Genomic DNA, 25,592 nt, shown 5'->3' with positions numbered 1-25,592 from the left:
TGGGAGGACCTTCTAAGTTGTCAACAAATCAGACATTGTAAGTCTCCATCTAATTTGCATGCAAGCAACCTGGTCAGCTTTCTTTCACAACTCTTGGATCCCTTTGGCCCTATATACTAGACCTGAAGAACGAATTCAGCTGTGCATAGGGTCGCTACCTGTCTGATTGTCTATCCTTACATTTTTTAATGTGAGTATAATAATTTAGAAATAAGGGTGTGATCTATAGAGGTGAGCCTTGAATCAGTTTATGCATGAAAGGTGACAAACTATCTGCCTGGAAACACCCATTTAGAAGCCTAAGATTCAATCCTCACACACAATGTATGCAAAAATAATCTCCTTCCACAAACTTCTAGCATAGTAAATAACAGCACAGAAATGGATTTACAGGGATAATTAGAAGAAGAAATAGGCCTAGCCCTTGTGGATGTGCCATCTCAGCCTATATTTTATCCATGCGGTTTTTATCCCCACAGCCTTAAAACATTAGCATGAATTTCCCTTTAAGCTCTGCCTCACACATGAAAATATTGCTAAAGTACTTCGTGCTAAAACTGAACTTTCCTTTCATAGCATTGGACTGCACACACTTTTTTATGTTGAGGGAAATTGCGCTCCAATTTCAAAATACTGGAGAAGGGTTTAGAAGAAATCTAAGGAAGTGAGTGATAAGGGACTGAAATGTTAACTGATGTTAAAGTAATAGGTGTGTGAATGGAACTCTGAGGATAGCAAACACATACTTTACACTAAATGTTTAATCAGGTTTGATAATTGAAGACAATCTGAGTCTGCTGTGGCTTCAAACTGGGAGGAGTAAGAATGGTGGTATGGTCTTCAATAACTGTAAAAAGTCTTTAACCAAATGGAATTGTTTTTTGGTAGGTTGTCCCTGCATTTTAATGCCCTGTTTCAAAGGAGACATTTTAAAGGTTAGGAACCTTTTTGACATAGATGTAGATAAATGGAAAATGCCATTCCTCAAGACCCGCTTTGATTAACTGTTCTTAAATTATTACTGCATGCTTTCACATAGTTTTAGATATTATTTTCGCTTTTGCTTCATTCTTCTTACTAGCTAAATGTGTTTCCCATAAAATTTGAAAATAAAACTAATTGTCATTTTTTTCAGGTATCCAGGCTGAAGGGTTTCAGGAATCCCGATATAAAGCTTGGTGGTCTTGGTCCTGATTACCAGGGAATAAAAGACAAAGTACGTATCTTCTCCCTTTTTCTTCACATATGTCGGGTCAAACAATCTATTGATTTTAATGAGTGCAAAGAACATCATAGAAGAATAATGTGAAGGCTTGTAATTCTTTTGTAAGAGACTATACTTTATTTTAATCATTTGATACTTTAGTTTATAATGCTCTCGCATCCTAGCCTTAATACCCTGTGTAAGAGCAACAGGGATAGCAACGTAAAGGAATATTAAACCTAACGCTGAGGATGTCTACTTCCGAACGGACTCCAGAATAAATAATATTTTCTTCAGCTTCTCTTAAAAACCAAACCTTATATTTCTCAATTGCTTAGAGTAGACCTACCACCAGTAAATCTGCCCTTAGATTAATCCATGCAAACAAATAGGGCATGTGCTAAAGCACCAGAACTAGCTTGGGTGTAGAACAGAGTTACCTTGACTGAGCCACGCATTGCCACCAGTAAAGCTACTCTGGGACAACGTTTCAACATTACTAATTAGGGGCTTTTTGTACATGTATTTCCAGCAATCCAGGTCTTGCGGTTCCTTGGGGTCTGATCAGAGAGAGGTCAAACACATCTCTTCCACCAGTAACCACTCATGTATATCTTTTAAAAAAAACACTTTATTTATTGATTTTACATACTGAAAAAAAAGGACAGTTACAGGGCAACATACATTAAGTCGCTTGAAGATTGCTGGAGAACATGCAGGTACATGCAGAGTACACTTGAAATACAAGCAATGTCACAACAAAAGGCAGGCAGAGCGTAACACTGTAAATGCTGTACTATGGGTATCATACCATATCCCCCTCCGGGTCGACCATTCCAGTCACAGGTGGTATTCATGGATTGTATATTTGCTGGTGTAGTTGGGGTATCTGATGTAGCCTGAAGATACAGGTATAATGGTTGCCATATGTCTAAGGGTCTCGCTGCAGGGGGTTGTAATTGGGAATATATGTCACTAGTAGTGCTGCAGTATATCATACTATGCAGCCATGTTTTGGTCATAGGTGTGCACTTACTACCCCAGTTTATGGCCACCTCGCTCTTAGCAATAAGTAATTCAATGCAATGGCGGCATATCGCCGCTTAGATCTAGAAAGGTCGTGAACATACCCAAGGAGCGCCATTAGGGGTGTGGACGCAATTGTACAGTCTAACATCTTGGAGAGTTCCGCGAACACAGTCAACCAGAATCTCCCAACCGGTACACAAGTCCAAGTAAGATGTGCGAAGTCTGCATCTGGGGAATGACATTTCGGACATAAGTGTGGTCTAGATGGGTCGATGCGGTGTAGCGCACTGGGTGATTTGTACGCCCTCCACAAAAACCTAAAATGTAGCAGTTTATGACTATGATATGGTGAGACTCGACAGATTTGTACACAGCACCTACCCCACTGTGTATCAGTAATGGGGTGTCCAAGATCATTCTCCCATGCCCCACGCACTCCTGCATCTCGGGAGGGTAGCAGCGCAACCGTGGCCTTATACAATCTGGTCACCAAGTGTGTGCCATCTCCATCCTTGATAAGACCAGTCAGTAGTGGGAACTCTGGCGGTTCCAACGGGTAGCTGTATACAACGGCTTTCAAGGCACCCTGCAATCTCTGGAGTATGTAGTGGTCCATAAACGTTGCATCACGAAGGCGGGGGACCTCAGTGCGGGAAAACACATCCCCCTTAGGGAAGAGGCCACCGAAGGTCCCCATATGAAACCTGGCCAATGTGCGCTTCACCAGCGCCTCTTGCAGGATAGGAATCCACCCATTACCCGCCACTGGCAATGCGGAGGAGTACAAGATCCGAAAGCCCATTGGTTTCACCTATTTATGCCATGCCCAACTAGTTGTGGATAGGGTCTGAATATCATATGGGTCCAGTGGGTATCCCACAGGAAGCAGGGATCCGAGGGATGCAGGAACTGCCAAGTCAGCTTCCGGACGATGATAGGGTACACGAATATCCACGTGATACCAGAGGCTGGCATAACTTGCCTGTGCCACCAGGTAATACACCTAGAAATTTGGCACCCGAAACCCCCCGTTCAAAAGGCAGCATGAGGACATCCCAGCTGATGTGAGGTTGTTTACCTCCCCACACCAACCATATCAATAAGGTGCGAAGACTGGAAAAGAAGCTATTATACAGTGGAATTGGGATGTTATTAAATAAGTACAGAAACTGGGGGAGGACCACCATTTTAATAATCGCTATTCTCCCCGACATGGACAGGGGCAAGGCCAGCCATCTCTCTATATTCTGACCTAGCCGCTCAAGCACCAGCCCATAATTTAATTGCAGAATGCGATCTTTGTCCCTATGAATCTGGATTCCGAGGTACTTAACAGAATCCTTGTTCCAGAGCAGGGGGTATTCACAATCCGTACGGCAAGGTGCAACTGTGAACTGGAACACCTCAAATTTCTCCCAGTTAAAACACAACCCGGATAGCCCACCATACCTGGTGACCTCATCCAGTATTGGCGACAGGTTATCATCAGGACGCCGGACATATAGGATAATGTCATCTGCATATAATATAAGTAACAGCTGGCCAGTATTAAATTGTAATCCCCTATGGGAATGCCGCTCGAGTTGGTGGCGCACCAATGGGTCCAAGGCTATAACGAACAGCAGTGGGGACAAAGGACATCCCTGTCTGGTGCCGCGTTCCCGGAAAAAGTCCGACGATAACTTCCATTGATTCGAATGCGCGCTTTTGGTTGCGTGTACAATAATCGCACAATCGCCAAGAACCGGTCCGGCAGTCCTAACCTGCTCATGGTCGCGTAAAGAAAAGGCCACTCGAGCAAATCGAATGCCTTTTCGGCATCTAGTAACACCGCGGCCGCAGAAACAGCTGGATCTATTCTATGCAGAGTCGCAAACAAGGTGCGAAGATTTAGTGCAGTAGACTTATTGGAAATAAATCCCGACTGCGCAGGGGAAATCAATTTTTTAATGATGAGTGCAAGCCATGTGGCCAGCATTTTGGCCAGCACCTTGTTATCGAAGTTTAGACGTGACGGGTCTATAAGACCCACAGCGCAAAGAATCCTTGCCCGGCTTTGGAAGTAAGACTATGACTGCCGACCTTAGGGTCGATAAGTGTGGCGCAAGTATATCCTTAAACTGCTTGTAAAAGCAGCCAGTGAATCCATCTAGGCCTTGAGCCTTTGTGCCATCCAATGCACCGATGGCATCAGTCACTTCCTACACCGAGAAAGGTTCCACAAGAAACTCCTGGTGAGCCTTTTCCATCCAGACCACGGTAACCTCGTCCAGATATTCCTCGAAGGCCCCTGACTGCCCTGTCTCTCTAGTGGAGTACAGTGCCTTATAGTATGCAAGCACTTCTTCTAATATACCCACCGTACCAACTATGTTCTGGGCATTTCTGCCTACCAACTCGGCAATATATGTGGGCTTACGAGATTGCCTTAGGATATTGACAAGGGTCCGTCCAGGGCGTTCTCCCTCACCATATCTTCTTGCTGTGGCATATTTACCAAGGAAATGTGCCTCACGCTCAGCCGACTCCCGAAATGTTGCCATAAGTGTTGCCCGTTGCCGTAGATTAGAAGGGGTTGAAGAACCACCAACCAGTCGGTCTAGATTGGCCAATTGGGATTCAATGTGGGCAAGGGTGCGTCGGAGGTCTCGCAGGATCCCCTTATTTTTGGATATGCACACGCCCCTGGTGTAAGCCTTGAATGCCTCCCATAATGTGGCCTTAGATTAAACAGAGCCCTCATTCAGTGTAAAGTATTCGTTAAATGCGGCTCCTAGTTCCGCGACAAATACCGCATCCTTCAATGCTATGTCGGAGAACCGCCATGGGCGCTCCACCCCCCCGCACGGGGCACACTCATATTCGCCACCACTGGTGAGTGATCAGATAATGTATGAGGAGGGGTCGACATTGCCGTCACTCATGCCATACTGGGCGACAGAAACCAGTAATCAAGTTGTGTCCATGTGTTGTGGGGTGCGGAGTAGTGAGTGTACCCATCCTGTCCGCTATTTCTGTACCTCCACGCATCCACCAGCCCATAGCTATCAATAATGTCTGAAAGTGCCTTCCAAGCCCTCGGCTTCGTGTCAACTGTTTAGGAGGTGCAGTCCTGCTCCGGGTTAAGCAATAAGTTGAAATCTCCACCCATACAAATCAAGTCTCACATGCGTATTACGTGTGTGTGAATAATTTCAAAGAATTCCGGGTCATCAACATTAGGTGCATACACATTAACAAACAATACAGAGATCTCCAGCATGGAATCTTTAAGTAAAACGTACCGACCCCCAGGATCACGGACCACCTCTACCTCCCTGAATGGCACTCTCCTATATATCAGTATCGCTACACCCCTGGTGTATGAACTATATCCAGCGTAATAATGATGCGCTTCCCACCCGCCCGCAAAGGCTGACTTTGTAAGTGGATTTAAACAAGTCTCTTGTATAAATGCAAAGTCAACCTGGTGACGCTGCAAATAGTTAGCCACCAACTTGCACTTGCAAGCGTTATTAAGCCCCCTTATATTTCAAGTCATGATCCCGATCTCCACTTCAGCCTGTATCGTGTTTACCATTACCCAATTAACCCCTTCGGCGCTCATGACGGAACGGTTCCGTCATGAGCGTCGGTTGAGCTGTGCTCATGACGAAACCGTTCCGTCATGACCACGCCCGCGCAAGAAACGGTCAGCGCTGAGCGGGAATCGGCGCCGCATCGAAGGGGTTAAATAATCCTCGCCTGCGTCTGCATTTGTAGTATCAAACTTACGCTGTAGTGGAATAAATACATTAAACTATAAAGACAGCAATCGTTGAAAGATACCCCCACCACCCCACCCATTCCCCATAGGAAACATACAGGGTAAATCCCAACCCCAATCAACTAAGATGAAGCATATAAACCACAAGAATAACAACAATACAACGCCAATTGAAGTCGAGCGTATGCACAGAGGGGGTGGCAACACCCCACCACAACATCTCGATAAGGCATATTGGAAGATTTAGAAAAGAAATGAAATCTAATATCCCTACCCAGGGTATATAGTGATAAAGAACAACTTAAGTACACCAGTATTAATGCACAACCTCACAGCAAGCAGACACATCCGGTCTATCGTCAGTATGCAGAGACTATGGTGGAGACTCAGGTAGCCGTGAAAAGATCTGCACTAGTTCCAGAGCACTGTACATTCTGGAAAGGAGTATTGCGCTGCAGCCCCGACTTGGAGTAGTTCTTCCAAAATTCCTGGGCGTCATGCGGTGAATCAAAGATACGGGATCGTCCATCCACATCCACCTTGAGACACGCAGGGTACAGCATTCCGTACCGCAGGCCCAGTTTGCGAAGACTCAATTTGACTCCAGCGTATTTCCTCCGTGCCTCCTGCACCATCGCCGTAAAGTGTGGAGATAAGGAAATGACAGAGCCCTGCCTTTCCAGATCGCCCTTCTCCCGTGCCATTCTTAGGACCGTTTCCCTGTCTCTGAAATTAAGTAGGAGTGCTATTATCGGTCTCGGTGGGCAGCCAGGATTAGGCCGGGGTCCGAGTGTATGATGTGCACGTTCCACCACGTAAGTGGAAGTGAAAGACTCCACGCCAAACAGATCAGTGAACAGGGTTTCCACAAATCTGTCCAGCGGCCCTGTATTTGTGGACACGGACACACCATTCTATGCGAACATTATTGCGGCGCCCCCTAGCTTCCAAGTCTTCGATTTTCGCTGCAACGGTCTAAAAGATCTTCCCCACGCATTCCAGTCTCCTGGCAGTCTGAGCAGTTCCATCCTCCAGGTCCGATATCCTCCCTTCGGCTGTAGTTAGACGCCCCTCTTGTTTGTCCATTCCGGCCCCCAACGCCTCCATCCTCCTATCAAGGCTATCAAAACGCGTATGCAGGGCCTGGAATCCAGACCTCAGTTCAGCAAGGATAGCATCAGGCACCCCGGTTCAGTAGTCGAAGATCCTCCCCCCTCCGCCATAGTAGCATGCTTCGAAGCCACCGTACTTCCAGGAGGCTTAAAGGAGAGGGTACCCTGTTTGGGGACCTTACAACCCATGCCCCAGTCGCTAATCCCACAATACTTCACATGCGCACCCATCCTAACCACAGGGGGGCACAGCAAATGTGCGTGGGCATAGGCCACCGGTAGAAAATGTATGGGGGGTACCTGTATCCAATGCTGCGGCAATTGAGGGGAGGTGATCAGGGGTTACCAACAGGATGGCAGGGATGGCAGATTCAAGACACCAGAGACAGTTGCGCAGTTTTCGTTGCCCTCTTTAGCAGCATCCAGGAGTTACCAAGTCTGCACAAAGCAAGGCCGCATCCTGGATACCCAGCTGGCCACGACAGTACATAAGCAAGGTTTTGAGTGGGCCCTCAAGTATTCATGTGTGTTCCAGTGTCCCAGGAGGGGGCCGTTGGGGAGCAGGTATAATGTGCGGTGTCACAGAGGTGCAGTAGTTTTGCATGTGGGGGGATAGAGGGGGAGGCCGCCAGCTAGGCCGCCGCAGTACCCGGCCCAACGGCCGGTCCCCAGGCTCACCCGCCGCGACAGGGGCCTCCGGGAGTTTGCCTGCGTGCCAAGGAGATGAGAGAAGTGCACTCCTGCGGCCCCCCACCTCAGCCCCTTACCCCCACCTTGCCGTCTCGCCCATGTGTGCCGGTTCTGCCTTGATTCTTGTCCCTCGCTGAGGGACCGCGATCCGGATAACCCAAGGCCCCGACGCCGAGTCGGCCGTAGCTCCGGATCACCGCACTGCCGGTCACGCCGAACGGCACCGGAGCCCTTCCTTCGCCATCACACACCACAACATGCCCATTAGGCATAAGGATCTGCCCCCGGGCGGGTGCTACGCCAGAGATTCACAGCGGAGCTTCAAACCAGCGCGGCCATGACGGTCGGCGGCTTGGCCACGCCCACTACCCATGTATATCTTTGTGCCAGAAGTGTACTAAGAGGCCCTTTTTTATTTCCAAAGTCGTGGTATTCATCTCTTCGACACTAATGTACTCAGGGCAATCGTGTGGTACTGCATGTGGTAGTTTTTTTGGGGCAGGTACGGCCACAGCACAAAGTTTTTCTTCTGCTTTATATATTGCTCAGACCACACTACAGTGCATGATGATACCATAAGAAGCCTATCAGCATTCTCAAAGGGGAATATTGGGCATTCCCAATATGTCCCTGGAAAATTTAATGAATGGCACCTGATGGTAAACATGTCCTGTGTAGGATTCGAAATGAGTGAGGTGGAACCAAGAGTTATTTACGGCCTTTGATACATACACTAAAGTTCAATTCCACTCATTGTCTGTAGGTTTTGTTTCACAGTCTCTATTACACTTAATTTTAACACTCAGTTCTTATTTTGGACTCGCATTATATATAGCCCTTCACAGAATGGACAGTAAATGTCCACATTGTGACAGTGCTAAAAGAGCCCTTATGTAGGATTTGATTCAGGCAATGCCCCAGGGAATTCTTCCCAAGAATCATTTGATGCACTTGATTGGCAAGCATACAATAGAGATTGTCTTGCGCTAACTCAGCATGCCTCATAGCGTCCTCAAATGGGGGCTAGATATCTCCTTCATATAGGTCATTCACTGGTCCTTAGCCATCACCAGCCATCCTGGCTTAATGGCACAGCTTGCAAAATGTGTGTAATATTCACAGGGTAGCCTGATTTCCAAAGGGTGTCTGTTTTTAAACAGTTCAGATTGTCCTGACCCATACTTGTGCAATTTAGGGTCATTAGGTGTGGCAGCCCTGTATCAATATTGAGTTGGATCTGTAACAGGCATTTGAGGTCTGTCCCACTACATCGGCCATTCAAGTATTTGTGCTTCCTCCCGGGAGACTCTTAGGGACATTCCAGTAGAAACTGTAGCTTTGAATCCAGATAATCATTACAAAAATGGGGTAACCCAATGATGCAAAACCAAAGGAAATCATGGACAGAGTGTTGAACATTGCAAGCACTCACCCCCAGTCAACTGATCTGGGTTTAATCCACCACCGTTCTTTAGCCCACTCTGCCACCCCAGTTCAGACATGGCCATATGCAAATCAGTCTGACCCTGTGCATCATGGGAACAGTCCAGCCCGAACTGCCAAGCCATGTCTTGCCTGGACTGGAAACAAGCTTCCTAGGACAGGTTTCTGGCATTACAGCCGTCTTCAGCCAGGCTTGCTTGAATCCAGTGGCAAAGTGAGCAAGGGACTCACGTCTGAGCATACCCTGCCAACTTATGGCGAACAAAGCAAAACCAAAGGAAATGATGGACGGAGTGTTGAACATTGCAAGCACTCATCCCCAGTCAACTGATCTGGGTTTAATCCACCACCGTTCTTTAGCCCACTCTGCCACCCTAGTTCAGACATGGCCATATGCAAATCAGTCTGACCCTGTGCCTCATGGGAACAGTCCAGCCCGAACTGCCAAGCCATGTCTTCCCTGGACCGGAAACAAGCTTCCTAGGACCAGTTTCTGGCATTTCAGCCGTCTTCAGCCAGGCTTGCTTGAATCCAGTGGCAAAGTGAGCAAGGGACTCACGTCTGAGCATACCCTGCCAACTTATGGCGAACAAAGCAAAACCAAAGGAAATGATGGACGGAGTGTTGAACATTGCAAGCACTCACCCCCAGCCAACTGATCTGGGTTTAATCCACCACCGTTCTTTAGCCCACTCTGCCACCCCAGTTCAGACATGGCCATATGCAAATCAGTCTGACCCTATGCCTCATGGGAACAGTCCAGCCCGAACTGCCAAGCCATGTCTTCCCTGGACCGGAAACAAGCTTCCTAGGACCGGTTTCTGGCATTTCAGCCAGGCTTGCTTGAATCCAGTGGCAAAGTGAGCAAGGGACTCACGTCTGAGCATACCCTGCCAACTTATGGCAAACAAAGCAAAACCAAAGGAAATGATGGACGGAGTGTTGAACATTGCAAGCACTCACCCCCAGTCAACTGATCTGGGTTTAATCCACCACCGTTCTTTAGCCCACTCTGCCACCCCAGTTAACCCAATGATGGTCGTGAACCTGGGTTCAATGTGGTACAAAAGAGAATGGTTCTAGACCTTTTCTTTTAAAGGATATGAATCAAACCTACAATAGTTATTGAAAACAGCTTCTTGAGCATGTACACTGTTAGCTCACAGTAGTCAATACATCTAATAAACTAAAGTGCAACAACCAAAATTTGTCCAAGTTTAACAAGGGTTTATTCCTTCATAATTAAATCAACAGTATATTACTTACTGCACGGGACAGAGAAAGGGAAGGTGGGAAAGAGGTTACTCCAGTGGACCGTGCGGTAAAAGAGAGTGCCCTAGTGTTTAAAGGGTGAAAAAAGGATTTCAGACGGTGTGATAGGAAAAATTATTACAATTGTTCATATGGTGGACTGATACACAATTCTCAGTCTTTAATAGCCTGGCCACATTTAAACAATCAAGGTTCTTTTATATTCAATTTAGAGGTACACAGATATATCCTCATGTGGCACGTTGGATAAGGGGCTTTTGATCCGGGCTAGATAAATTTGGGCATCGACGTTTCGACCCGACTTTGGGATCAGAGGGAGATTTGGGGCCTCGGCCTGCGGGTCTTCTTCAGGACAGTGTGGGGCAACCTGAGTGGTGGTGTGTTGCACACCCGCAAGGTCTTGCGGGGGATCTCTCCCGTCTAGTTATAGGTAAACGTCCTCATCCGTGTCTGAAGGGTAACGCACTCGCTCGATTTCTAGGGCATTCAATGCTGGTGCTTCTGAGTATTACAATCGGTGTCCGTGGTCCGCACGAGTTCATGCAACTTGTGCGGACCGCGTATGCCGATTCACACATGGATGAGAACGTTTACCTATAACTAGACGAGAGAGATCTCCCACGCCCCGCAAGACCTTGCGGGTGTGCAACACGCATAACACACTGCCGCTCAGGTTGCCCTACACTGTCCTGAGGAAGACCCGCAGGCCGTGGCCCCAAATCGCCCTCTGAGCCCAAAGTCGGGTCGAAGCTGTTTTCAATAACTATTGTAGGTTGGATTCATATTCTTTAAAAGAAAAGGTCTAGGACCATTGTCTTTTGAATCCATATTATAACATTTGGCATTCGGGACTTCAAGGGCACCAGATTTGTACAGGAGTTACAGAGCGGCTTTTTTTATTCCTGGCCATGCAAATAAATGATGACAGCACAATATCCAGCTCCCAGAAAGTCTTTTAGGAAGTGAGACAGTACAGCCCCAGGAATATATAAAAGATGTAGGGCAGAGTTCTTAACATTTTTTGTGTTTTCAGGTCAGGCCTCATGCCCATTCCAACACTTTAGGGTTGTTCGGCTGGAGGGAAGAGGGGGCAAGAGCGGCAGGAATGGGAGCGGGCTAACTAAATCTTGCTGACTCTCTTCATCTTTATAAAAACAAGTTATGTATTATATAGTGCTAGATACTGCACTTCTGCATTTTACAGGCACTGTAAAAGATCTGTGCCTCTCCCTTCCCCTGGACTATCACTCAAAGACCCTCGTTCAGCTGTTCCTCTACATATTTACCATAACAATTAATGTTTTATATAGCACTATATTCCACACTTATCCTCTCTCTACGAGCTTTAAGTAACACATGTTAATTAAAAAAAATCCCCTGCAACTTGCCCCTCCCCTCTCTTGCAATGAAATCCTACAAATCTTTCAACAATACCATGTAAACATATATAGTGATAAAAAAGATGCTAATTTTGAGAATTACCACAATTTCCTCTAAACTGTGAGTCTCCTCACGGTAGATACTGGTGATGTTTAATGCTAGGTGTTCTTTAAGAATTGAAAGGGTTTGAAATGTCAAAAGACACATTTACTCGCTTCCTCAATAATTTTTCTTCTAGTAGATTACAAATCTTCACTCTCTTCTTTGACTACATTATACCTACAATTCAATCTAATCCTACTCTTGCAATGTATATCCATTGAATTGTCACAATTTAAATCTTAGTTTAATATTAAATGAGGAGGTCAGTCCCTGGAGAGATGATTAAGGAGAAACAGAATCTCAAACAATTAACTATAACAACATAATTCCTAAGTATCCAAAACAATTTGCCATCCCACCAGAATTATAAAGAATAGTTATCACAAATACAGTATTGGAAACTCCAATTCTGCACACTGAAAAGAGAACCATAATTCAACATCATCAATCATAATTCCCATCATGTTTAAAAACCTTCATGTTCCCAATTCATAACTCAAGATTCATTGGTATTACAGATGATATATGTAGCTACCTGCTCAATTATAAATATTTACCAATGTTTCAACATTCAGTCAAAGACCCATGATACGGCACCTACAAACAGCACAGCATGTAAATATCAAAATTCTATTACTCCATACCGAAGCCATACCTAGATAATATGTATTTCAACACTCATTTGCCTCCAATCATGGAAGTCACCAACAGAGGTTCCCCTCTCAGACAAGTAGAACTCTTAACTCAAGTCTAACAGCTAATCTTTTAAATATAATTTACCCTCATATCAAATCAAGGGCCAAGAAGATTTAATGCCCAACCTTCCAGAAGCATAAGTCCGTCTTCTTAGAAGTATGAATCCATAAATTGCATGCCAAATACATGTCACAAACTCTCGCTAGAGGAAGTTAGCCATCTTAGAAGTTGGTTCCCTAAAACACACCAAATCCATCGATACTATTGACAGAAGCTATTCCCACAGTGTGCAAGTGTTAGCCCTATAGTTAAAAAACTATATTTTTTATTGTTTTCTTATATAACAGTAACAATACAAAATCGTCAATGGAAAGTACCATCCACCCCTCTCAATTATGCAGTATTGACATTAGTTTGGCATTTCAGTTTACAATTCAGTATACACCCACATGTACTGTACTTTTCTTATGCAGCTTGATAGAAATGAAACATCCTATTGTAAACAGAGGAGGGCCATCCCCCCACCTGTCATATGGTCCTCTTTCAGCATCAAGCCATATATTAAATATTATTTATAACAAACTATTAATTACATATATAACAATATTTACCTGACTTATATGACTTCTAATTGTAAGATGAAGGAGGGCCCAACAACATTGCAACACTAGTACAAAACAAAAATTCCAAAATCATGTAACCCTTTCTGTTTGATATACTCTATAAATCTTCATAGTAAAAAGTAAAAATATATATATATTTTTTAGTTGTCAGCATATTTTACTAGAAAATATACTCTAAAGAAAATATGATTAGTAACTGAAACCCTATATTCCTGATTATCCTAACCATCAGTATAACCTGTTGTGCTAAATATGTCGCCCCACATTGCCTTGTCTAACAAATGGCTTATATTTTCCAAAACTGTTAAGTTACAAATATTGTTTGGAAATTCAAAACTTTGATTATCATACCTATCTAACTTATTTATGTTCTGAGTGTGCCATCCAACTAAATTATTTTTATATACCTATCTGAGTTTCTTGATCCCACGGTATAACATATATCACTAAACATTTTTATTCAAGATAAATTATTTTTGCAAGAACTTGATCTATCAGCATAGACAATGTAGCTGGAGAAACTGGATTGTGTTGCAACCTCTCATAGATCAACAACTGTGCCACTCCATTACTTCTCAAGTGTAATGTACTTCTCTTATAATCTTTCACCCATCTATTCACACACAATCTTTCATTATTCTTAAAATATGGATAAATATTGTTTTGATAATGCCTTCGTTTTTTGGTTAATATAAAAACATACACCCTCTGGCTGAAAAGGTGTACTAGAGACTTCCAATGTTCTCATATGTGAAGTTCTTCTAAATTACACCAAACATAGCAACATAGTCATTTTCCATAAAATGTGTTTCAGATTTAATAAATCATTGTTTCTCAAACTCTCAATCACAGTCAAAACGAGTTTCACATCCGACATAGATTACTTTTTAGAGGCTGAAGACTTTAAAACTCTCATACTACACATAATTTTCTTTACCAGTAAATTCTGGCAACAGACACTCCTTTCAGTTAAACATGACCAGCTGCAATAGCAGATCTATGTACATTCAGACATACCTAAATCAAATAACTCAGTTAGATAGTTGTCAACATTTACTACATCAGTTGGAATGAGAATGTAAACCCTTCAAATGCACCAACAAACACATTTTTGCTATGCTAATCTATATGCCTTCCTAGTTTCAGGTGCCCAGGATTCTAATATGTCTGAAAGCCCCTGCCGAAAGACCTGATATCTCCCACTGTCTCTTGAAATCTTCTATGCTATTAGAGTTAGATGGCCCTATATAATCAAGTTGTGGTATTATCCCTGAGGTCCTAATATTAGGCTCCTTAACTTCTGAAGGCAAAGCAGAAAATCCAAAGACATCTACACCATAATTGAAACCATGGTTGAGACCTCCCGACTAAAGTTACTACAGCCACTGTCTCTTTATATCTGTGAACCTGCACTAACCTCATTAACATCAGAAAGAGAGGAAAGGAGTACAGTTTGAGACCTTTCCAATCCTGAAGAAGTCTAATTTTCTAATTTCCGATCATTGGAATCCTTGAAGTTTCTCGAAAACGAATCCGCAACACCATTGCTTAACCCAGAAATATGTTCTGCCATTACTGATATTCCCCTGCTCAAAAAGTATTCCCAAAACACTTTTGCATGACATGCTTACCCCTTTGTTTTGTTTTGTTTTTTTACGTCATAATTTTTATTGGAGTAAGAGCATACAACAATTGCACAGTTTGGTACATAGGAAAGAAGCACAAAGTATTGCAATCAGTTCAGCGGATCAGGGAGGGGAAGTACACTGTGTTGTGTAGTAGAATGAACATCCACCTGGATGGCAAGGGTCAAGAGATCAATTGTCTGGGGACTGTGCGGGGGAAGGGCAGAAGAAGTTGATACGTCTCTTCTGCAGGGGGTGAGGAGAGAAGGGAATTTCTCCCTGTAGCTGTATAATATAGATAAGGAGGGTCGGGGAAAGAAAGGGGCGTGCTTGGAGGAGGGGAAGGATGTGTCCCGTTTTAGTAGAGCTCTCTCCACTGGGAGAGGGATAGGGAAAGGTTCTTTTGTCAGCGGAGGAGAGAATGTGGGATTACAAAAATGAAAGATTACGAAGGCGGTGTCCCTCTGAGGGGAGGTCTGTATGTCTGTCTGTCCAGGTAAGGGGATAGGAGGGGGAGATGCTTGGGGTTGGGAATCTGGGGAAACAGAGGGTGGAAAGGGGGGTGAGGTGGGGGCGGGGGAGGGGAGGTGAGCCTTTTGGATCAGAGAGCAGAGGTAGGGAGGATGGGAAGGGAAAGGGAAGAAAGAAAGAAAATGGGGGGAGGGGGTCAGGGAGGTGAGTGAAGAGTAATAGGGGAGGGAAAGAAAAAGGCAGTGAGGACAGGGGAGGTGGAAGGGGAAAGAAGGTGGTGGGAGGTTAGGGAGATCAGCGGGGCATGGGTGAAGTAGGGGCGGGAGGCCTCACATAGTAGTGGCAAGGGTCTGCTACACAGCACGTAGAGACACTGATCCCAGTGCCCATAGTGGGATGCAAGGAAGGATCGGTGGGAGGTGAGGGCTGGCAGTGGTACCTTCCTTTTCAGGGCCCATCTCTCAGGAAAGAGGCCCATGTCTGCATGAACAAATCAGCCTGGTCTTGTAGGTTATAGATAACACATTTGTGCAATGCCATCTGCATTATTGCCACCTTGGGTGACCTCCAGTAAAGGAGGATATATATCTTGGCCATAGCTAGAGCCGTGTGAAGGAAGTGATGTTGTGGACGGGACAGGTCTGGAGAGTCCCCAGTGTCGTGGAGGAGAATGACTGTGGGGGGAGGGTAAGTTGCAGTGTCAAGGATGCTCCCAAAGTGTTCCCTTCATGGGACCAGAAGGGCTGGATCGAGGGACACACCCTAAGGATATGAGTGATATCGCAGTGTGTTTCTGTGCATCTCCAGCAGTTCGCGTGCGGTAGGAGTCCTGCCCTGTTCAATTTTGTCGGAGTCCAGTGCCAGTTGTGGAGTGTTTTGAAGAGGGAGAATTTTAAGCAGGTTTCCCCCGAGCCCTTATCCTGGGCATTCAGAATGTCAGCCCAGTCGTCTTCCTCCAGAGTGATCTGCAGGCTAGTTTGCCATTTGGCTTGGACGCTATGAAGGAGAGGTTGGGAAAAGAGATGGCCCGAGAGAACCCCATAAAGACCCATCACTCCCTTGTGGCAGCCCCACATAGTCCGAAAAGCCACTATCGGCGAAGATTGTAGCGACCAAGAGCAGGAACCTAGGCCACGTCGCAGGCAGTGCTGCAATTGCATGTAACACCAGTCTTGCCAAGGATGAAGGCCAAACTCCTCCTGTAGATGGCTAAAGGGTTTCAGATCCCCATCATGCAGGATTTTTTCCAGGGTGCGGATGCCCACCTCCATCCAAGGAATCCAGTGTAGGGCCCGGCCACCAATATGTAGTCCATCATTACCCCATGATGACGCCATAGCGTGTAAGTGAGAGTCCTCCCCAAAGAGGCAGTAGGCATGTGACCAGGCCTTTTGTGTGGCCTGTAGCACATGGTGCGGACTATGTGACTGGGGGCGCAATCTCCATAGAGGAGGCTAAGTCCCTCACCTCCAGAGAGAGAAGTTTGTTCAGTGAGTGTCCACTGTGGAGGATCCAGGATGCCAGAAAGCAAATATGCCAGTTACAAGAGGTAAAGAGCTAGTGCGTAATGTTCAACTGACAGAAGACCCAGGCCTCCACTCCAACGACCCACAATTAGCTCGGAGGCAGCTATCCTTGGTCTCGAGGACAACCCACACGAAGGACTGGATCCGTTTGTCAAGGAGACAGAGAGTGGACAGAGGTACTATGACGGGGAGCATGCTCAGTGTATATGTGAAGCGCAGTAAAGTGACCATTCTCAATGCCTGCACCCCGCCCCACATGGAGATCCCCAAAAGAGACCACTTTTTAAAATCCAGTTTCATCTGGTCCAACAGGGGGTCCAAATTGTCTGCTACCATCCCACCCAGCTCCCTATTAACCAGGAATCCCAGGTATTTGAGACATGAGGTTTTCCAGAGGAAACGGTAGCCATGGATCGCCACTTTCGTAGTACCGGCAGAGAGTGGCAGGGCCTTGCTCTTTTCCCAGTTTACTTTGTAACCGAAGAGAGTTGCAAAGTCATCGATGACTTCCAAGACGGCTGGCAGGGAGTGGGGGAGGTCGTTGAGAGTGAGCAGGACATCGTTGGCGTAAAGATAGAGCTTAGACAATCTGCCCACAAGTGGAACGACTGTTATGCGAGTCTAGTGGAGGCAAGGGGTTCCATGTCCAAGAGACATAGGAGGTGGCAGCCCTGGCGATTCCCTCTCCGGACCATAAAGGAGTCTGAGAGGAACCGCCTGCAGTTGACCTGGGCAGTGGGACATTCATACAATAGTTGCACTTTGGTGATTGATTTGTCTCCCAGTCCTAATATTTTCATGGTGGCAAAGAGGTAACCCCACTCGATGTGGTCAAATGCCTTCTCTGCATCTAGGGAGAGGGCCACTGCAGCACCTGGGAGATCCTTGGCTGCCCAGAGGGTGTGTGCTAGAGTGTGAAGGTGGTTCCTGCAAGAGTGGCCCGGTATGAAACCAACTTGCGCGTTATGGATAAGGGAGGGAATGACCTTGCCAAGCCACGACGCCATGATGCTGTCAAGGATCTTGATGTTGCCATTTAACAGTGAGATGGGCCTATATCTGACACTCAGTAATGGGTCTCTCCAAGGTTTGGGGAGAACAGTGATCACAGCCCTGTTGAAGGTAGGCCCCAATGATGCCGCCCGCTCGGCCTCCTGGAAGGCGGCATGTAAGGAGTTGATTCTTCTTAGACTGACCATCTATAGAACTACGCAGGGAAGCCATCCTCACCCGGAGATTTGAGATTGGCCTTTTGGAGACAGCTGACGCAATCACATCTTTGCTGATCTCCCCTGCCAGTAGTTCCCTGCCCTTGTATGATAGGCAGAAGAGGTCTATGCCCTCTAAGAAGGTGGCCACATATTCCGTGCTCACCCATGCCTCTGGTGTATACAAAATCCTTTTGAACGTGGTGAAATAATTGACTGTCCTGCAGTCAAGTGAGGATCTCTCCGTTTGTCGACTGTATAGCAGGAATGGACATGGAGGCCTCCCGTTGTCGCAATTGGGCAGCCAGGAGGCGTCCAGGTTTCTCCCCTTGCTCATAGTGACGTCCTTTCAGGTGTTGCAATGCGTATTCAGCTTTGGAGTTGAAGAGGATGTTGAGGGCCATACAGGATTTGGATTTGGATTTGGATGTGGATTTATAGAGCGCATAGCTACCCTTGGGCATCCCAGCGCTAAGAGGACTTAGTTTATTCCCAGTGGGGTCGGAGCAGGAAAATGTTTAGGGGAAGAGCCAGGTTTTTAATTTTTTCCGGAATGCTAGTAAATTCTGCTCACTCCTCATGGGTAATGGGAGGGAGTTCCATAGTTTAGGCGCGTTATAGGCGAACCTGCGGCCACCCGATCTTGCCTTTTTCTATTCTCGGGATGGATGCCAGTACAAGTGAATCAGATCTTAGATGACGACTAGCTTTGTGAGGTTTCATCAAGGATCGGAGTATTGGGGGGCCTTTATCTTGCAGAATTTTGTGCGCTATACAGAGCGTTTTGAACGTAATGCGCTCTTTTACTGGGAGCCAATGTAGGCTCTTGAGGGCAGGTTTCGCCGAATTCCGTGCTTTAGTTCCCGTGAGGACTCTAGCTGCGGCGTTTTGGGCCACCTGGAGTTTTTGAGTGACTGATGCAGGGGCTCCCAAGTATAGGATGTTACCATAATCAAGTCGTGAGTTGACCAGTCCCTGCATCAGTAGTTTCCTGGAATGGAAAGGGATCAGGTGGAGGATCTTACGGGCCATACGGATTAGGCCGAAGCAGGTCCCTGATGTTTTCCTGGCCTGGGTTTTGAAGTTAAGGTCCTGGTCAAGCCAGATGCCTAGACTTTTGACTTCTGTTTTGGGAGTAGGGTAGGTGCCCATGCAGGCTGGCCAGGAAAGGTTAACGGGTAATTTGTGTTGATTGCTCAGTAGGAGGATTTCGGATTTGTCGCCGTTAAGCTTGAGTCTAGAGTCCGACATCCATTGTGAGATCCCTTCTAGGCAACTGGCCAGGTTTCCTAAGCTAGAGTCGGAGTGGTTAATGGACACAACCAACTGGGTGTCGTCAGCGTACATCACTGACTTGACACCAAAGGGAGTGATGATGTCTTCGAGAGGGGCCATATAGACATTAAAAAGTGTGGGGCTAAGGGAGGAGCCCTGAGGGACCCCGCACTGCATGGGTAGGGGTTTGGACGTGGAGAAGCCGTCTGAAACCTGGAATGATCTTCCCTCGAGGAAGGATTTAATCCATGCGAGGGCCGAGTCAGTGATTCCCAGTTGGCTCAGCCGGTGGACCAAGATGGAATGGTCCACCGTGTCGAAGGCGGCACTTAGATCGAGGAGAATCACTGCCACTGAACCTCCTGCGTCTATGATGGCTCTCGCCTCTTCGACAACTGCGAGCAAGGCGGTGTCGGTGCCTTGGCCCGGTCTAAAGCCAGTCTGGGAGTCGCGTAGTAAGTGATTGGACTCCAAAAAGGAGGATAGCTGTTTGTTAGCTATTCGTTCAGCCACTTTACTAATCCCTGGGAGGAGTGAAATCGGCCTGAAGTTGGAGGGGTCTAGAGGGTCCAGGTGGGGTTTCTTCAGGAGGGCCTTGACCGTAGCCTTTTTCCAATTGGCTGGCACGGTGCCACTCCTGAAGGAGGCATTTATTAGATAGGTGAAGGGTTGGGCAATGGTGGGGGCGACCAGTTTCATCTTACTGATGGGGGCAGGGTCCGCTGGTGAGCCACTTTTAACAGCTTTCAGGGTTTCTAAGAAAGCTTCCGTGGAGATCTGATCAAAGGCTCGCAGGCAGGGAGCCTCCGGCAGAAGGGGGGGTGCAATAGGATGGAGAGAAGCAGAGGGTGCGGGGAGTGAGGTGAGTATTTTGTCGATTTTTGCGGAGAAGAAGTTGGCCATTTGATTACATCTCACACCTTCAGGGTCAGGAGGGGGGGGAGGGTCCTGGATTTTGGTGAGGAGCCGAACTATGCGGTATGTTTCCTTCGCTGAGTTAGCTGCTGCCGCAATCTTTCCTTCAAAGAAGGTGGCCTGGGTGAATTTAATTGCGGCTTTGTAGAGCTTGATAGCGCTTCTGTATTCGATTTTGGAGGCTGTGGACCAATTTTTCCTCCAGGCGCGTTCTAATTTTTTGCAGCTCTTTTTTAGGGAACGGAGTTCCTGGGTGTACCAGGGATAGTTGGTCGATTTGTTCCTGCTAGGCATTGGTTTGGGTGGCAGAATGGTATCTAGGGATTGATGGATCCAATCCTGTAGCTGAGTTTCTGCTAAGGACGGGTCTTCGTCCAGGAGGGGGGAGGTGGAGGATAGAACCTGAGCCCAGGCGCTTTTGTCCAGTTTTCTCCACGGGCGATCCGGGGGTTGGGGAGGGGGTTTACCCATAGGTTTGGTGGATAGCAGTAGCTCGAATGGGACCAAGAAGTGGTCTGACCATGGAGTGGGGATAGGGGGCCTAGCTGTGAGACGGGGGAGGTTGGAGAACACAGGATCCAGCAGGTGACCTTTGATGTGAGTCGGGAGGTTATTGAGTAGTTCGAGGCTGAGTGAACCTAGGTCGGCTTTGAGGTCCATCGCCGGTTTATTGGAGGGGTCGTCGAGATGGAGATTTAAATCTCCCAGTATCGTAAAATTCGGCGTAGTACAGGCCAGGGAGGAGACAGAGTCAATAAGTGACTCGCAAAAGTGGCGGATTGGTCCAGGGGGACGATAAACTAATAGTCCCGAGAGTGTGAGCGATGGTGGGCGACTCACTGAGAAGAGGATGTTTTCGCAGTCCAGTATGGGACTATCTCTGAATTGACATGCAAAGTAGTCTCTGTAAATAACAGCGATTCCTCCGCCGATGCCTACAGGTCTGTTGTGGAATTTAATCAGGTAATCCGGTGGGAGTGACTGAACGATATCAGGCTCTGATCCTGCTGCGAGCCATGTTTCCGTTAGGAATAGGATTTCGATGTCGGAGTCTTTCAGGAGCAGATTAATTTCCGTTTGATGCTTTGGGAGGGATCTGCAGTTAAGCAGGGCCATATTGAGGGAGATGGGTTTCAAAGTTGGCTCTAGATGGAAACTGTACGAGCATGAACGACAGCGAGAGTTCCCTTCAGCGAGCGAGATCGAGTTGCTGCAGGAGGGGGTTGGGGGAATTCGGAGTTCCAGCAAGGTGTCCCTGGAGTAAGTGGTGGCCTGGGGAGGGCGAACCAGGGGTCCGGGCTCTGGGCGCGGTCTGGCGCGGACGGGCGCAGACGGGCTTGCCTTAGGCGCGCCTTCGGCGCTCAGATGGCGCTCCCGCTGCGCTTCCTGAATAGACACATTTTAGTAGAGAGGGGGCGCGTGGTCAGCGAGGTGGGCGTGGCCTGAGTGCTCGACCAGGTGTCGTCAATTAGGCAATGTTCCCAATGTCAGCGCTAGGGTCCGCTGCGTGGGGGTGCTCAGGGAGATAGGCAGTGAGTTAAAAACACACACAGTATCAAGTGACTCCAATATTTAAAACAAGCAATCTCCCGGCTTCCGCCTCAGGAGCAACAAACAGTATTCTGGGCGCGTTCGTAATCAGCGCGCCTTATGTACTGAATGCGGGGGGCGTGGTCAGCGAGGTGGGCGTGGCCTGAGTGCTCGACCAGGTGTCGTCAATTAGGCAATGTTCCCAACGTCAGCGCTAGGGTCCGCTGCGTGGGGTGCTCAGGGAGATAGGCAGTTCTAGGCTGCGGCATATAGACAGGGAGGGGTGGGAGAAGTAGACATAGGTAAGAGAGCCTATCTGCCCCCCCAATTTGGTCTGTCGGATAGTTACTTGCTTATTGGACATGGCTGCATATTTCATGAGTTGGCCCTATATTGTTGCCTTCGCAGCTGCCCATAGAATTGTGCGGGATTCTACCAAGCCCCTGTTGTCCTACAGATATGTGGAAACATGGGATTTTAGTTGGAACTTACCCTGAGGGGTGCGATATCACTGAATGTTCAGGCGCCAAGGTTTGCGTCCCGGGAAAGTGAGGCCAAAGTCCAGGGACAGAAGAAACGGGGAGGGATCATCGATGGCAGCTTCCAATATCCTGGATTCTATAACTATAGCCACTAATTTCTGAGAGATGAGGAAGAAGTCTAGCCTAGATTGTGTACCGTGGAGAGGAAGGTGTACTCCTTGTCTGAAGGATGGCTGAGATGCTAGTGGGCCACCAGGCTGTGGTCTGAGGCCACGTCTCCTAGTAGCACCCTATATTCATCGTTACATTTGTCTAGGGGCCTGGTCCTGTTGTGGACTGCGTCTTGGCTGAGGTCCGATTCTTCACCAATGACGTACTGCCCCAATCTCCACGAGCAGATGGTTCAACCGTAGAAAGAAGGAGAGTTTTGTCCCCGTTGGTGTATATGCCAATCCTATGCAGGGGGATCTGTCCCCCAGGCGCAGTTTGGCAAACACGTGTCTGCCATCCTGGTCAGACCATGTCTTCACTATTGTGATGAGCAAAGACTTCCAGATGAGGATTACCACCCCATAGTTACAAGGTGTACCTCCCTCAGTGGGAGGCGCAGCCGCAATGCTGCTATTTATCACCTTGCTCACCCAATCTCGCCGTAGCTTGTTGGAGTCTAGGCTGTCTAGGTGGGACTCCTGTAGTAAGTTTAAACAAAGAGAGAGAGAGGGAAAACAATGGAGCCACTCTTGGTCCCCCTAGTGAAATAGCAAATAAACAACAGAAGAGTGAAACCCAATATATGAAGAGCTAGCGAGAGGAGTCACTCTTGTTTTTAGAAGAACCCTCACTTACCAACCAAGTTGGTGACATGCTTCATCATAGGGTTCCCACCAGAGAGGCCGAGTGCCTCCCTGGTGTGTTGCGACGCCTGATTACAGCAGAGTGTTTATTTTTTATTTTTTCAGGATCAAATGCCACGGCGGTATGCACACGCTAAGGTGTACCCTATCCTGTGGCATCCAAAAAAACGTGTGACTTTCGGTTACTGTGGCGCCTTCAGAACTCCTGAAAGCGACATGACTATGAGGTGTAGGAAACCTATACACCATGGGCCCTGGCGGGGGCTGTGGTTTATAGGGATCCTGCTGATGGGAAGATCCAGGTGCCACACGGTTGTCTTGCTTTGGTGTACGTGTGACTACAAGCCACCGCCCCCCACTTGGATGCCACAGGTTAGGATGCACCTTAGCGTGTGCATACTGCCGTGGCATTTGGTCATGAAGAAAGCCGCGCTATGAGGCTGAAACATGTACACCACACCTGATCACCACATTGGGATGTGACCGGCCAATCTACCCAGTCTTACATCCACCTCACCTAAATTGCTTTTAACAACTGTCTTACTACTACATCAATAAATATTTTGGATTGCTAAAAACTATTTTAACATTTGCACCTTCACTTTATGCACCTACACAAAATTTTTTAAAAACGCTCCGCTGTAATCAGGCGTCGCAGCACACCATGGAGGCACTTGGCCTCTCTGGTGGGAACCCTATGATGAAGCATGTCACCAACTAGGTTGGTGAGTGAGGGTTCTTCTAAAAGCAAGAGTGACTCCTCTCGCTAGCTCTTCATATATTTGGTTTCACTCTTCTGTTGTTTATTTGCTACTCCTGTAGTAGGGCCACATCCGCCCTCTTCGCCTGGAGGTAAGAAAGCACCTTTTTCCGCTTAATGTAGTGCGTAAGCCCATTAACATTCCAAGTTCAGTCTGTTATGCTATCTGTAGTACTGTTGATTTACTCCCTAAAGCATCCTGAGGACCGCAGGATTGAATGTATGTTTTCTGAAACTCAATAAAAATCTGTTTGGAAAAAAAAATTAACATTCCAAGTGATGATGCGTAGAGGATGGGAGGAGTGCGCAACGGGAGCAGGCATGGGTGGTCAGAAGGCCCAGAACAATGATGGGCTGTGGTGAAAGGCTGGGGGGTAAGTCCAAGTGCGGAGGGGTGGTGGCCAGGGAAGGCAGGATGCAAGGGTGTTTTAGGGTATGCGTGCATTGAGGTGGTATGGTCAATTGGGAGCTGGGGCGAGTGGAGGAGTGCAGAGGAGGCACATGCCTAGGTAGGTTGGTGGAGAAGAGAGAGGGGAGTCGGGCGGAAGCGGGATGATAGGTGGGAGAGGTATGGGCGGAGAGGATGGGACAGAAAAACGGGGGGAGAGGTAACCGGGTGAGTTGAAATAACAGAAGGGGGGTGGTTAATGAGGATAGGCAGACAATACCACAGGCATGCAGGGCACTAGTTGCTAAGGTGTGTGAACAGCTGATGCCTAGGGAGCAGGATATTGGATAAGGAGGGGAGTGGAGAGAGTAGATAGATCGGTGGGATAAGTTGTTGTGACAATGCACAGCACAGGAGCCGCTGAGCTGTGTACCGCGGGTCTAGGCTTGTGGATGCGGTGCGCCAAGGGGGCCCCTTCAGGCAGGCAGGGCGATTGGGATGACGATTGAATGTAAGTGGGCATGGGCGTGTGCTTAGGATAAGTGTCAGGATCTGTTGTGAAGGGAGAGCAGTAGTAATCGGACCGTGTATCTCCAGGATGGTGAGAAGAAACCTGAGCACACATGTGTATATCTCTGTGAGCGCAGTAAAGTATGGTAAGTATGGTTGAGGCGCATTGACCGTGTCAGTGGAGGGAGAGCTCGTCATCTGTGAGAGTGGTGCAGTCAGTGCAGTCAGGAGACAGGATGAGGGAGGGTGGGCCCTCAACTCTTTAACTCCTGGCTGCTGAATAGCAGGGTGTCCCATGACAGAGGCAGTTGCATCTCCAGCGGTGGGGTAGGTCGGTGTGTTGGAGCAGGAGCACAGCGGACAGACCTGAAGGAGAGCAAGGGAAGGTCCATGTTGCCTAGGTACCAAGTATTCACAGAAACCCCAAAACAAGGGGCTGGGGGCGGCAATGTCTCCAATGGGAAACAGAACAGCAATGCGGCTCAGGCTGTAGCCTGAAGGGGACAAGCCGGTTGTATGGGGCGGCTGGTGGGAGAGAGAAGGGGGGATCCATTGGAGGGGGCCCAGTCTGTTGCCCAACAGTTAATGTGCATATAGGGGACTAGCATTGCGTTTGCAGGGGGAGCAAGGGTAAAGGAGCACATAACACACATAGCGAACATACAGAAATAACAATTAACTCAATCATGAATTCAACAAAGATTCAAACAATCAGGCAGACGCAGAAGTAC

General features: G+C 47.5%; 1 protein-coding gene across 2 annotated transcripts in view; it reads left to right on the top strand.

Annotated features, from left to right (window-relative positions):
• JHY (junctional cadherin complex regulator) overlaps positions 1-25,592 on the top strand; it is a 369,313-nt gene that overhangs the window by 254,327 nt on the left and 89,394 nt on the right. For both annotated transcript variants that reach the window (XM_085647263.1, XM_085647264.1), the window contains one exon: positions 1,136-1,216. In XM_085647263.1, the coding sequence (XP_085503389.1) occupies positions 1,136-1,216 (81 nt within the window). The remainder of the gene's footprint in view (positions 1-1,135; positions 1,217-25,592) is intronic.

Source organism: Triturus cristatus, chromosome 3_2 (genome assembly GCF_964204655.1).
Source record: "Triturus cristatus chromosome 3_2, aTriCri1.1, whole genome shotgun sequence".
NCBI lineage: Eukaryota > Metazoa > Chordata > Amphibia > Caudata > Salamandridae > Triturus > Triturus cristatus.
This window is presented reverse-complemented; position numbering and strand designations above follow the sequence as displayed.